Below are 14,529 nucleotides of genomic sequence, written 5' to 3'. Positions count from 1 at the left end.
CCAGCCAGCTGTGTATCAGCAAGGTCTCTTTATTCCTTAACAATAACTTATACTTTTACATTTATTCAAATATTCTTTGTCTTTTCTACATCCCTAAACTACCATTCAATAAACCAACAAAAAAAATCCTTTCCTTTTTAAGCTGTTCTTGGAGTCTTTTCTAGGAGGGCAGCTGAAAATCACTATGTTTTGTTCTTGTTGCTATCTTCTCACTATCTTCTCTTTTGAAAGAGAAGGTAAATTTACATAACATACAGTTTTATAGTTTGTCAATGTATGTAAGGTATTAGAATATATGTAAAATGTATCTTGATACTTTTTAAAATTACATTAAATTCAAATGATTATTGCTTAAAATACGGTTTTAATATCACTAACTTTTAATTCTTCTTACCTCAAACAAAAGTGTATCTACTAAAAAGCATAGTATCCAAAGAAGTATATCAATGCAACACATTTAAATGTTTCTCCACCCCCATCTCTGGAGTTACTAAAATAGTAAAATAAAGGGGCAATTTGCTGATTATTCAGACTTGCTATAAAGACAATCATGTAAAGAAAACAAGAGTAGAAAAACTGGTTTAAAAAAATATATTTATACTTTTAATTATCTTTATAATTTCAAAATTAAGAATTAACATGTTCATGATTAATATCCATTTAAGAGTAATGGACCAGATCTTGCTCGTGGCTCAATTTACACCAGTGGTTTTCAAACCATGTGCCATGGTGCAGAGCCCCTCAAAAGCCATGCTCTTCCCCTATTTCCTCTTCAATAAGGCACAGTGGTTCCCAAATTAGGGGCAGTACCACCCCAAGGAGAGTTGCAAAATACTCATTTTGTCACGATGAGGGGAAGAAGTACCCTACAGACACAGGGCTAGTGGAGGCCAGAGATAAGCAGTAGAGTACCACCAATAAGGAACTGTCCCATTCTAAAAGCCAATGGTATCCCTGCTGAGAAGAATTTAGAGCAATACTGCTTTTTATCTTTTTCTTTGTTGGGTGGGGTGAGGGGAAAGTGATATTTCTTGTACAGAAAGAAATATCACTTTAGATAGAAAGAGCAGACTAGTCATCAAACAAGTTCTGGTCCAAATAATCAAAAGTAATTTAAAAATATGATTTTGAGGTGAACACTTATTTCCCCAAATTACACTGTACTAACCTACTCAAATATTCTGACATTTCTTTGGCCATTTGTTCCCTACAAGAAAAAATGTTAATACAATATGATTACAAAAAACACATACTACATGAATTAATTAAAAGATCTAAAAGTATAATCAAAATACGTATTTTCAATATTATTATTCAACAACTATTCATAACTGGTTTACTTTGTTAATGCCTATGATATACTTTTCAACAAATCTAGCCATAGAACACAGGAAAATTTCTGTTTAAACCCAGTTAAAGTCATTTGAATGTCTCTCCATTTTTGCAGTAGCAACTTACAGATAAAACTCAGGAAAGCTTTTATAGTATTCTTTTACATATAGAATACAAATAACATGGTCTAAATGCATACAGGAAACTTGGCAAGATAAAGATTCCATATGAGGATTTTTGCTCCACAGTTGCTTAGTAAATATTAATTAGATAAGGCACAATGGTGAAAACCACAAGATGATGTATTTGACAGTATCAGAGTTTAACAAAGAATCTGATGTATTCAAAGCTCTAAAATTCCAAATTGAAGCATGCTTTAAAAAAAAGAATATCAAAACATGGACTTATGAAAGATCTGAGGCATTCTGACTTTCCAAGGATAAACACTTGCAAAGGCAAAAAATTTATTTTGCTTTTGTTACTCAGAAGGGTGTAACTTTTCTCAAAATTGTTTAATTCTTTAAAAAGGAATGAAGTTTCATAATGTTCATCAACACTTCTTTAACTTATTTCCCTGCTCTTTGCTCTTTTCTGTCATAATTATTTTCTCATTCATTCTACTCATCAATCTTAAAACCTTCCAAATCAATAAAACCATAAGAAGAAAAGATGGGTATATTTGCTTGGAGGCAGTTTTCTTAACGCCTGCCATGGGGTGGGACGCTGACTAATGAAGTAAAGACTCCTGTTCGTAATGAACTCTGTCTACAATTATGTACTGATGGAGGCCTATTAAAGCAGTCAGAGAAAAAGATATCTTTCAAAACTAACAATGAAGGACAGCAAAAACAAAATATAACACAAATACAATCTAATAAAAATGATCTTTTGAGCAATAAATTCATCAGTCTCTTTAAGCTAGTAGTTTCTCAGAATCTTCTCACATTCAAACTCAGCACGATTTTGATAAGAATGTTTAATTCTATTATCACTCCACATCAAGGTTTTTGTCTCAGGATTCAAGAGCATCTGTTTTTACCATCTTTTCCTCCCAAAGCTTCCTTCATGTCTTTTCCCATGGTAGGTTTTTAAGAGAGTCCATGGACTTTCAAATCTCTTTACCACTGGGTCTGTTTATCATGCAGGTATTTTTGTGTGTGCTTTGACACTATAATGGATGGCAGTCTCTACTGATGCATTATCCTCCCTGCCCTACATCAAGATCCACCTGACCTAGACCAAGATACTACAACAAATTTTCCAGATAGAAATGGTTCCTGCACCCAGGTGCTTTCTTCCTTCTGATCTTACCAAACTATATGCAAATACAATTTTGACTTAGACACTGATTGCAGGGCTTACTTAATTCAAGCCCAAATGGTAACTATAAAGCAGTTGTGGCAATGGAAGGCAAGAGTACCCACTCAGAGATATTTTTCAAAATTTAAGGCAATATTGTGATAACAATGATGTGTGAGTATACTCCTGGCATCTGTTGAGATAAAGAGTAAGGAATGCCAAATGTCCTACACACAAGGAAGAACTCTTCCATGCCCCATTTAACTTTAACATGCCCATCATATCACGTATAGAGGTGAAAAACATAGACAAATTTTACATGTAAACAAAGTTTTACATGTAAACAACATTTTTTGCGTGGCTTTAATATTCACAGAATTCTTCTAGGGCTTGCACAAATATTGCGTAATTGAGAGAATACTGAACTTGGGTCTGTTCAGAACTTCACAAAGGACTGTTCACAATTTCAAGGCATGTGACTGCCCAACATTCCTATATCAATTTGTATTTGTAGCTACAGCATTCATGGTGAATCTGTACATAAGCAAAAACATCTGATAATTTATCATGTCTTCCACTGCAGTTATACACAAGCACTTTCATATTAAGATAAAGATGTTTTATTACAAATGACTATCCTGTATTTCTCCTTTACATATATTGTTTGGAGAGAGTTATTTACATCGGTTGCATCATTTGTTAAAAAAATTGTTATTGGAACTGGAGTCTGATAGAGTTGAGAACCATCATTATAAACGATAAGTTGAAGCCCTTAAATCTGTTAAAGATTTTTATATACATCCCAAAATCCTTATATGTAGTATATACCACATACATACAAAACATATTTTATGTTTTATATAAACAAAATTTATATTTCAAATGTTACTTAGATTCTGTCTTTGGGGGTAGATTCTCATAAGAAAAAGTTAGCATTACATACATAATTTCAGATGATGAATTATTTTAGATATAGAATTAACTATCATATATCCTGAAAACCAAATATTTTATTCTTATTTATGCCTCCACACCTGCTTCTATAGAGATGTAAGGGAAGGAGCAGCTAAAAAAATACATAAGACAAAATGGGTGTTACCTTATACCTTACACACACAATACAAAGAAGGAAACCAAATTATGAGCTACTGCGATTGAGCACCAAACAAGAGCATTAAACATTTTTCCTCGACAAGAGAAATATGAAAAAGGTTGTCTCATTATCTTTCAATAAAAGAAAATAATTTAAAATATACTCCAATGAGAAAACTACTCCCAAAAAGTATCCACGACCTATTTTTAAAAGGTAAAGGTAACTGACATACGGTGTCATTTTGGGTCTTGTTCCATCATTTCTGTGAAAAAAATATATTTTAGTTAACATCATAACCAATTGTGGATTGTGAAAATCTGGATAGTGCAAATTTGTTTCACTTTACTCATTGATTTTAAAAACTCAATTAATTCTAATCAACACATGAGATCACTCAGAATTTTAATATACTTTTAAGTATTCACTAAAATGATTGGAAAATAAAAGGCATGCAGTGAAAATTAAAGAGCAAATACATTACATGTCAATTAGAAAATTCATACATTGTGAGGTTGTTTTTAATAGAATCTGGATATTACTTTACAATTTTAGGTAATTTGAAACATCACTTTGCATCAAGGATCATATGTGTAATTGATTGAGATTATATTTTAGAACATATGACATATGTGGAAAACAATTCTTACTTAGAAGTTACTGGATGGGAATCCAAGCTGGAAAAGTAATTTAAAATTGCTTACTGAAGCAGAATCAATCTATAATACATATATTTTTTAACTCAGCATAGAACCCAACAAAATCATGCTATATATTAACAACAGTTTACTTAGTTCTTACTCACAAATTTGTTATAGAAAAAACTCAGTGCTAACAAAGGTAAAACAAACGTTCAAAAACTTTAGCTATAGCCCACGGAGTAAGAGTAAACTATCAAACATGCAATATCCATATAGCATATCATTCATTACGAAGTGCTACTTCATTCTGATTGCAGTACAGAGTATAAAATAACCACAACAATGAGAAGGGAAGGAGCTCAAGAAGACCTGAGCGTCAGGGTAAGCTTCCTGGAGAGGTGACAGAAAGGATGTGAAGGGCTTTCCAGAGGAGGATACACCATCCCTAGGCCTGAACCCCAGAACTAAAATTAGCTCTTCTACCTTTCAAGTCTTAATGGCTTGAATACCTCCTCATTACTTAATATGGTCCCATTACCTACCTAATTCTACTTAATTTAAATTACAAGTAACTTGTTGTTTATGTTAAAGGTCCTAAACAGTCCACTGTTTCTCAGAGACCATTCAACATGGAAGAAGTGTACCTTTCTGAAGATGGGAAGGAGTCCACATATGAGCCAATATATTGTATACAGTATATGGAATGGCATTGGATATAGCCTAATATTTCAAGTGCATAAACATAAAGCTTGATGATGAGTACCAATAATGACTCTATTAACAAGTCCCTTAGAAATGGACTTCTGCCATAATAAAGCCAGCTCTGTCAACTGCAGTACCTCCTCATGGACATCAGGGATAGGAGTGGTAAGAGTTTGGTTCATTTAAGTGCCTATCCTAGGCGGCTAGTCAGTTACACATAAAGGCTCCCAACCATTCTGATGTAACACAGGAGGAAGGAACAGAACAGCAGCTGAACTGAGTATGCATTTATAAAAACCATATCTGGGGAAAAGGGAGGAAGATGGCGCTGTAGGACCAACTCAGGATTGCAACTCCAAGTGAAACCGCAGAGGGTGAGTGCACGTGGCATTTCCAGATGGATCTTTATTGCCCACAGACCAGGAGATTCCCAGGTGTAGGAGCTGCATGGGCCACCAGCACAGCTGTTCGGGCCAGCGCAGCAGTTTGGGCCGCGGCCACAGCACAGTGGCACTCCATACAAAATTCACTGGCTTGGCGGCCCTGTTAAACTGGCAATTGGAGATTTCAGAACGCAGATTAGCACATTCATCTGATTAAATGGGACTTAAACAGAAAGCCAGGCCAGGAGATTCCCAGGCAGCAACGTGGTTCCAGCCAGCGCAGTGGGTCACTGCACGGGAAATCACACAGATCCCGGCACCCTCTCAGCAGGCGACTGGAACACCTGAAAGAGAGTCAACCGTTCAACTTAAAAAAAAAAAAAAGGGGGGGGTCTGAGGCAGGGAGCCAGGTCATCAGGCTCGGCAGGTCCCACCCCCATAAAAAGAAACAAAACAGCAATTAGAAATGCTCGGGGTTGAGAGTTTCACGCAAGCACAGCTGAACCCAGGATGGTGCAGCTCAGAGGGGGAGGGGCGTCCACCATTGCCAAGGCACTCGACCCCTACAGACGTACACTGCCATTGTTGACGCAGCCTGCCATTGCCAAGGCAACCCACCATAACAGAGAGTCCGCCACTACAGCGGCGGACCATCATCAGCTCAGCAGCTCTAACCACACCGACATAAACAGGACTACAGGGAATTACACACAGTACCAGGGCAGAGCCCACGGTAACACGGCGGAGCCCACGGCAGCTCAGCAAAACCACTACAGGCAGACAGTGATTAGATTGCCTCCTGGGCAGGACAGTGCAACAGATACTCATAAATAAAGCCCTAACTCTCCAGGACAGAGCACCTGAGGAAAAAAAGGAGCTTATGAGTTCTGCTGCAGCAGACTTAAACGTACCTGCCTAGCAGCGCTGAATGAACAATGGAGCTAACAGCTCAGCACTTGAGCTCCTATAAAGTACAGACTGTCTCCTCAAGTATAAAGTACAGACAGTCTCCTCAAGCAGCTCCCTGACCCCCGCATATCCAAAGAGTCACCTCACAAAGGACTGATCAGACTGACATTTGGCAGGCATCATTCAGGGACAAAGATAGCACAAGAAGAAACGGGTAGCAACTCTCATGGTTCCGCAGCTGCTACAGGTGTACTCCACGCAAGCAGGGCCTGGAGTGGACCTCAGTAGTCCTACAGAAGAGGGGCCAGACTGTTAGAAGAAAAACTAAGAAACAGAAATACTGCATCATCAACAATCTGGGAGTCCACTCAGAGACCCAATCAGAAAATCAACAACTACTCAGATGACAGGTGGAAAAATCCACAAAGATGGGAAGAAACCAGCGCAAAAAGGAGGAAAACAACCAAAACCAGAACACCTCGCTTCCTACAAGGGACCACAACTCCTCATCAGCAAGGGAACAAAGCTGGACAGAAAAGAGTGTGATGAAATGACAGAATCGGACTTCAGAAGGTGGGTAATGAGAAACTTCCGTGAGCTAAAAGAACATGTTCTAAATCAACGCAAAGAAACTAAGAACCTTGAAAAAGGATTTGAGGAAATTATAACAAGAATGGACAACTTAGAGAGAAATATGAATGAACTGAAGGAGCTGAAAAACACAACACCAGAACTTCACGAGGCACGCACAAGTTTCAACAGCCGAATTGACCAAGCAGAAGAAAGGATATCAGAAGGCGAAGATCAACTCAATGAAATAAAATGAAAAGCCAAGATTAGAGAAAAAAGTGCAAAAAGGAATGAACAAAGTCTCCAAGAAATGTGGGACTATGTGAAGAGACCTAATCTACGTCTGATAGGTGTACCTGATTGTGACGAAGAGAATGAATCCAAGCTGGAAAATACTCTTGAGGATATTATCCAGGAAAATTTCCCCAACCTAGCAAGGCAGGCCAATATTCAAGTCCAGAAAATATAGAGAACACCATAAAGCTACTACGCAAGAAGAGCAACCCCAAGGCGCATAATCATCAGATTCACCAGGGTTGAAATGAAGAAGAAAACGCTAAGGGCAGCCAGAGAGGAAGGTCAGGTCACCCACAAAGGGAAGCCCATGAGACTCACAGCAGATCTCTCGGCAGAAGCCCTACAAGCCAGAAGAGAGTGGGGGCCAATATTCAACATCCTTAAAGAAAAGAACTTTCAACCCAGAATTTCATATCCAGCCAAACTGAGCTTCATAACTGAAGGAAAAATAAATCCTTGGCGAACAAGCAAGTACTCAGAGATTTTGTCACCACCAGGCCTGCTTTACAAGATCTCCTGAAAGAGCCACTACACATAGAAAGGAACAACCAGTACCAGCCATTCCAAAATCACACTAAATGCTAAAGAGCATCAACATAATGAAGAATCTACAACAACTAACAGGCAAAGCAGCCAGCTAGCATCAAAATGGCAGTATCAAATTCACACATAACAATATTAACCCTAAATGTAAATGGGCTAAATGCACCAAACAAAAGATACAGACTGGCAAATTGGATAAAAAGCCAAAACCCATTGGTGTGCTGTATCCAGGAAACCCATCTCACATGCAAGGATACACAACGGCTCAAAATAAAGGGATGCAGGAAGATTTACCAAGCAAATGGAGAGCAAAAAACAGCAGGAGTTGCAATTCTCATCTCTGATAAAATAGACCTTAAAGCAACAAAGATCGAAAGAGACAAAGAAGGTCATTACATAATGGTAAAAGGATCAATACAACAAGAAGAGCTAAAGATCCTAAATATATACGGACCCCATACAGGAGCACCCAGATATATAAGGCAAGTTCTTAATGACTTACAAAGAGACTTAGACTCCCACACAATAATAGTGGGAGACTTTAACACTCCACTGTCAATATTAGACAGATCAACCAGACAGAAAATTAACAAGGATATCCAGGGCTTGAACTCAGACCTGGAACAAGCAAACCTGATAGACATTTACAGAACTCTCCACCCCAAATCCACAAAATATACATTCTTCTGAGCACCACATCACACCTACTCTATAATTGACCATATAATTGGAAGTAAATCACTCCTCAGCAAATGCAAAACAACCGAAATCATAACAAACAGTCTCTCAGACCATAGTGCAATCAAGTTGGAACTCAGAATTCAGAAACTAACTCAGAACCGCACAGCTTCATGGAAACTGAACAACTGGCTCTTGAATGTTAACTGGATAAACAATGAAATGAAGGCAGAAATAAAGAAGTTCTTCGAAACCAATTAGAATGAAGACACAACATACCAAAATCTCTGGGACACATTAAAAGCAGTTTCTAGAGGAAAATATATAGCAATAAGTGCCCACATGAGAAGAGTGGGGAGATCCAAAATTGACACCCTAATGTCAAAATTGAAAGAGCTGGAGTAGCAAGATCAAAAAAACTCAAAACACAGCAGAAGGCAAGAAATAACTAAGATCACAGCAGAACTCAAGGAGATAGAGACATGAAAAACCCATCAAGAAATCAATATACCCAAGAGCTGGTTTTTTGGAAAGATCAACAAAATAGATCACTAGCCAGACTGATAAAAAAGAAAAGAGAGCATAACCAAATAGATGCAATAAAAAACGATAAAGGGGAAATCACCACAGATTCCACAGAAATTCAAACCATCATCAGAGAATATTACAAACAACTCTATGCATGTAAACTAGCAAACCTGGAAGAAATGGATAAATTCCTAGACACTTGTGTCCTCCCAAGCCTAAACCAGGAGGAAGCTGAAACTACGAATAGACCAATAACAAGGTCTGAAGTCAAGGCAGCAATTAAGAGCCCACCACACAAAAAAGCCCAGGTCCAGATGGGTTCACAGCTGAATTCTACCAGACACACAAAGAGGAACTGTTACCATTCCTTCTGAAACTAATCAAAATAATCCAAAAAGAGGGAATCCTTCCCAAATCATTTTATGAGACCAACATCATCCTGATACCAAAACCCGGCAGAGACTCAACAAGAAAAGAAAACTTCAGGACAGTATCCATGATGAACATAGATGCAAAAATCTTCATATAATACTGGCAAGCTGATTGCAACAGCACATCAAAAAGCTTATCCACCATGATCAAGTAGGATTCATCCCGGGGATGCAAGGCTGGTTCAACATAACGCAAGTCTATCAACGTAATTCACCACATAAACAGAACCAAAAACAAAAACCACATGATTATCTCAATTGATGCAGAGAAGGCATTCGACAAAATTCAACAGCCCTTTATGCTAAAAACCCTCAATAAACTCGGTATTGATGGAACGTATCTTAAAATCATAAAAGCTATTTACGACAAACCAACAGCCAATATCATACTGAATGGGCAAAAACTGGAAGCATTCCCTTTGAAATCTGGCACTAGACAAGGATGCCCTCTCTCACCACTTCTATTCAATGTAGTACTGGAAGTTCTAGCCAGAGCAATCAGTCAAGAAAAAGAAATAAAGGGCATTCAAATAGGAAAGGTGGAAGCCAAATTATCTCTATTTGCAGACGACATGATAGTATATCTAGAACACCCCATCGTCTCAGCCCAAAATCTCCTGAAACTGAAAAGCAACTTCAGCAAAGTCTCATAATATAAAATCAATATGCAAAAATACCAAGCATTTCTATACACCAATAACAGACTTAAAGAGAGCCAAATCAAGAACGAACTGCCATTCACAATTGCTACAAAAAGAGTAAAATACCTAGGAATACAACTAACAAGGAACATAAGGGATCTCTTCAAGGAAAACTACAAACCAATGCTGAATGAAATAAGAGAGGACACAAACAGATGGAGAAACATTCCATGTTCATGGTTAGGAAGAATCAATATCGTGAAAATGGCCATATTGCCCAAAGTAATTTACAGACTCAACGCTAACCCCATCAAGCTACCATTGACTTTCTTCACAGAACTGGAAAAAACCACCATGAACTTCATATGGAAGCAAAAGAGAGCCCGCATAGCTAAGTCAATTCTAAGCAAAAGAACACAGCAGGAGGCATCACACTACCGGACTTCAAACTATACTACAAGTCTACAGTAATCAAAACAGCATGGTACTGGTACCAAACAGAGATATAGACCAATGGAACAGAACAGAGGCCTTGGAGGCAACACAACATATCTACAACCATACAATCTTTGATAAACCTGACAAAAACAAGCAATGGGGAAAGGATTCCCTGTTTAATAAATGGGTTGGGAAAACTGGCTAGCCATGTGCAGAGAGCAGAAACTGGACCCCTTCCTGACACCTTACACTAAAATTAACTCCAGATGGATTAAAGACTTAAACATAAGACCTGGCACCATAAAAATCCTCGAAGAAAATCTAGGCAAAACCATTCAGGACGTAGGAGTAGGCAAGGGCTTCATGACCAAAACATCAAAAGCATTGGCAGCAAAAGCCAAAATAGACAAATGGGACCTAATGAAACTCCACAGCTTCTGCACGGCAAAAGAAACAGTCATTAGAGTGAATCGGCAACCAACAGAATGGGAAAAAATTTTTGCAGTTTACCCACCTGACAAAGGGCTGATATCCAGAATTTATAAAGAACTCAAACAGATTTACAAGAAAAAAACAAGCCCATTCAAAAATGGGCAAAGGGTATGAACAGACACTTTACAAAAGAAGACATACATGAGGCCAACAAACATATGAAAAAATGCTCATCATCACTGGTCATTAGAGAAATGCAAATCAAAACTACATTGAGATACCATCTCATGCCAGTTAGAATGGTGATCATTAAAAAATCTGGAGCAACAGATGCTGGAGAGGATGTGGAGAAATAGGAACACTTTCACATCGCTGGTGGGAGTGTAGATTAGTTCAACCTTTGTGGAAGATAGTGTGGCGATTCCTCAAGGACCTAAAACTAGAAATTCCATTTGAGCCAGCAATCCCATTACTGGGTATATATCCAAAGGACTATAAATCATTCTATTATAAGGACACATGCACACTAATGTTCACTGCAGCACTGTTTACAATAGCAAAGACCTGGAACCAACCCAAGTTCCATCGATGATAGACTGGACTGGAAAAATGTGGCACATATACACCATGGAATATTATGCAGCCGTCAAAAATGATCAGTTTGTGTCCTTTGTAGGGACTTGGATAAATCTGGAGAACATCATTCTCAGCAAACTGACACAAGAACAGAAAATGAAATACTGCATATTCTCACTCATAGGCGGGTGATGAACAATGAGAACACATGGACACAGGGAGGGGAGCACTACACACTGGGGTCTTTTGGGGGGAATGGGGAGGGACAGCGGTGGGGGGGAGCTGGGGAGGCATAGCTTGAGGAGAAATGCCAGATGTGGGTGAAGGGGAGGAAGACAACAAATCACACTGCCACGTGTGTACCTATGCAACTATCTTGCATGTTCTGCACATGTACCCCAAAACCTAAAATGCAATTAAAAAAAAACAAGAAAGAAAATCAAGCTAATAAAACTGTACAGAAAAGAAAAAAAACCGTATCTGGGCTAAAATACTTTAATTATAGTGAAATGTTAATAAAGAGCCCAAATATTGAACTCAAAGCCAAGAGCTTAATAACAACACCTTTTGTTCATATAGCCATATTCAGCTCATTTATAGTATAATGTACGTTTCCATATACAATCAGTCCCAGAACTCCCCAATACAATCACATATTATTTGGTTGGTGCAAAAGTTATTGCAGTTTTACTCATGGTAAAAACCGTGTTTACTTTTGCACCAACCTAACACATAAAGCATGAAGGCAACTTTTCCTTTCCTGTCTTTATTTCTTTGCTAAACATTCCATTACACTGCAACTTGATCCTTTCACAAGGAAACAGTGCCATGCTAGTGGTTATACTTTATGTCATAAATCGTGCTTTTAAGTTCTGAAAAGCGTGGTGTGTCTATGTGCACAACATATAAAGGATCCCCACAAATTAGTTTCGTTATTATAAGCAAATAATCAAAATAATCAATGCTTCTGCATACTCATTTTTTTAAATGAATCTATTAAACCTTTCTTCAATTTTTAATAAGAACGTCCACATTTCTACACACTCCACTATAGTGGCATGCTTAGAGGTAATTCAGAAACCCAAGAAGGCAAAATATTTCAATGAATTTAACCCTCCCTTCTTGGAAAGGGAAACTCATTTATTCTGAGACATGGCAATGTAAATTTCTCATTTCAATTGTTAGGATGTATAATATATGTAATTTTTTATGCATTGGAAAAATTTTTAAACCTTACCTACAAATATATTAAACTGCATTATTTAACACATTTATTTCAATGCCAGTGCTTGATGACAGGTATTTAGAAATTAGGTGTCTACCTAATACACTATACTCTTAAACAATTTCAGGGTAAAAGTTGATGTGTTTTTTTAACAGAGTACTCACTAGTGAAATTTTAGTCTTATATTGCAACAGTTTAATAATTTGATGAAAAATCAATTATTTCATTCGCTTGTGTAAAAAAGCTGATACAAATAATTTCAGTATTATTTTAGTTCCAATATATCCCTTTTGCATGGAAATGAGAGGCAGAGAGGTAGAGAGGTAGAGAAAGCAAAGGAGAGAGCACAACACCCCACCCAGGGGCCCCAGTACCTCCGCAGCGCTGGGTCAGCCTGGGCCTCATCACTGATAAGCTCCGCTTCACTCTGGGCAATCCTCAGGGCCAGCTCCCGGTCCCTGCGCTCCTGCTCCAGAACTGCTTGCTGCTGGGATTCTTCTTCCCTCTGCCGGGCCAGCTGTGCCTCCACTTCAGCCTGACATGGACAGAAAGCCATTTCACCAAGAGTTCTTCACTCATTTACAGGATCACTCCCATTATCACTTAAAATAAAGGGAAAGTATAACTGCCCCATACAAGTTCTTTACTAAGGAATTGCTTAAGCACGAATCTCTTCAATTGTATTTTCTTCTACAATATGATTAATACTTCAAACACATCCCCATTTTGCCTCTTTTCCCAAGTCCAAGAGAAGGTAGAACCACAGCTCCATAATTCTATGACTATAAATATCAGTGTCCCAACATTACATGAGTATTGCATTAACACTAACACCCAGAGAGCAGATGTCAGGAATTTAAAGTTTTGGTTATGCTTAGGATATATTATGAAAGCCATGACAAACAGAAACTCAAATACATGAGCAATTATTCTCAGACATGGGACTTTTTAAAAACTAGGGTGGAGAGAGAATCTTAATCCTAATTTATTAATACCAGTATCTACAAAGTTATATGATATTTCAAAACATAACATTTTAAGTGAATTTTCATTTGACATTCCCCTAGGTATAACAATATTAATATTTATTGATCTACACTGTGTTCAAAATGCTTTAACATTTTGTGAAAATGTGGCCCATAGTTACTCACTATAATGTGTACCATGTGACAATCTGTGTCAATGGCTGGTTATAGATTTGAAAGCTCCAAAGTCCATTCCCATAACCACTGCAAAACTGGCCTTTTGTCCCTGGGATAAACTAGTGACATCTTATCTAGCAAATCAAGATCTTGTTTTCACTTCTTTTATAACTTTGTAGGTCCATTTTGATGGAAATTAAATTCAGTTAGTACGTACTTGAATGCGTTTTTCATCATCTTCCCTTTTCTTTCTCTCTTCTTCTTCTTGTTTTCTCTTTGCTTCCATCTCAAGTTTCCTAATAAAAATAGAAAACTCTTCAAAAATTTAACAGAAAATAAGGAATCCAGAAGGCAATTTAACTATTATTTAATAATAAACAAAGATAGATTGGGAGCTCAAATTAACCTCCTGGCCATATACATCATCTTATTTTAAATAAAATAAAATTTAACTCTATTGACAATAATTCTTAAAACAAATATAATTATATCCTATAACTTTTAACGTCTCTACCTGAATGTGGTTACACGGCCTGGCTGTAAGGTCCTGATTACAGGTGCTTCCCTCTATTCCCTCTCCAACTCAACGCCTCATCCGTTCTCTCTACCCTATCATGGCAATCTTTCAAAATGTTATCCGTTTTAAAACTGCAGAAAAGTAGAAATGTCATT

At 37.7% G+C, this 14,529-nt stretch overlaps 1 protein-coding gene across 7 annotated transcripts in view; it reads right to left on the bottom strand.

Annotated features, from left to right (window-relative positions):
* The window catches only part of MYO6 (myosin VI), a 162,626-nt gene that overhangs the window by 13,550 nt on the left and 134,547 nt on the right, over positions 1-14,529 (bottom strand). For 2 of the 7 annotated variants that reach the window (XM_008994687.4, XM_078369587.1), the window contains exons 27-31: positions 14,075-14,153; positions 13,090-13,250; positions 4,372-4,398; positions 3,957-3,986; positions 1,169-1,207 (exon numbers count right to left, since the gene is read on the bottom strand). In XM_008994687.4, coding sequence (XP_008992935.1) covers positions 1,169-1,207; positions 3,957-3,986; positions 4,372-4,398; positions 13,090-13,250; positions 14,075-14,153 — 336 coding nt within the window. The remainder of the gene's footprint in view (positions 1-1,168; positions 1,208-3,956; positions 3,987-4,371; positions 4,399-13,089; positions 13,251-14,074; positions 14,154-14,529) is intronic. The other 5 variants (XM_078369589.1, XM_078369590.1, XM_078369591.1 and 2 more) reach the window with 3 other exon arrangements.

This window comes from Callithrix jacchus, chromosome 4 (genome assembly GCF_049354715.1).
Source record: "Callithrix jacchus isolate 240 chromosome 4, calJac240_pri, whole genome shotgun sequence".
Lineage (NCBI taxonomy): Eukaryota > Metazoa > Chordata > Mammalia > Primates > Cebidae > Callithrix > Callithrix jacchus.
Note: the sequence above shows the minus strand (reverse complement) of the source record. Positions and strands in the feature narration are given on the sequence as shown.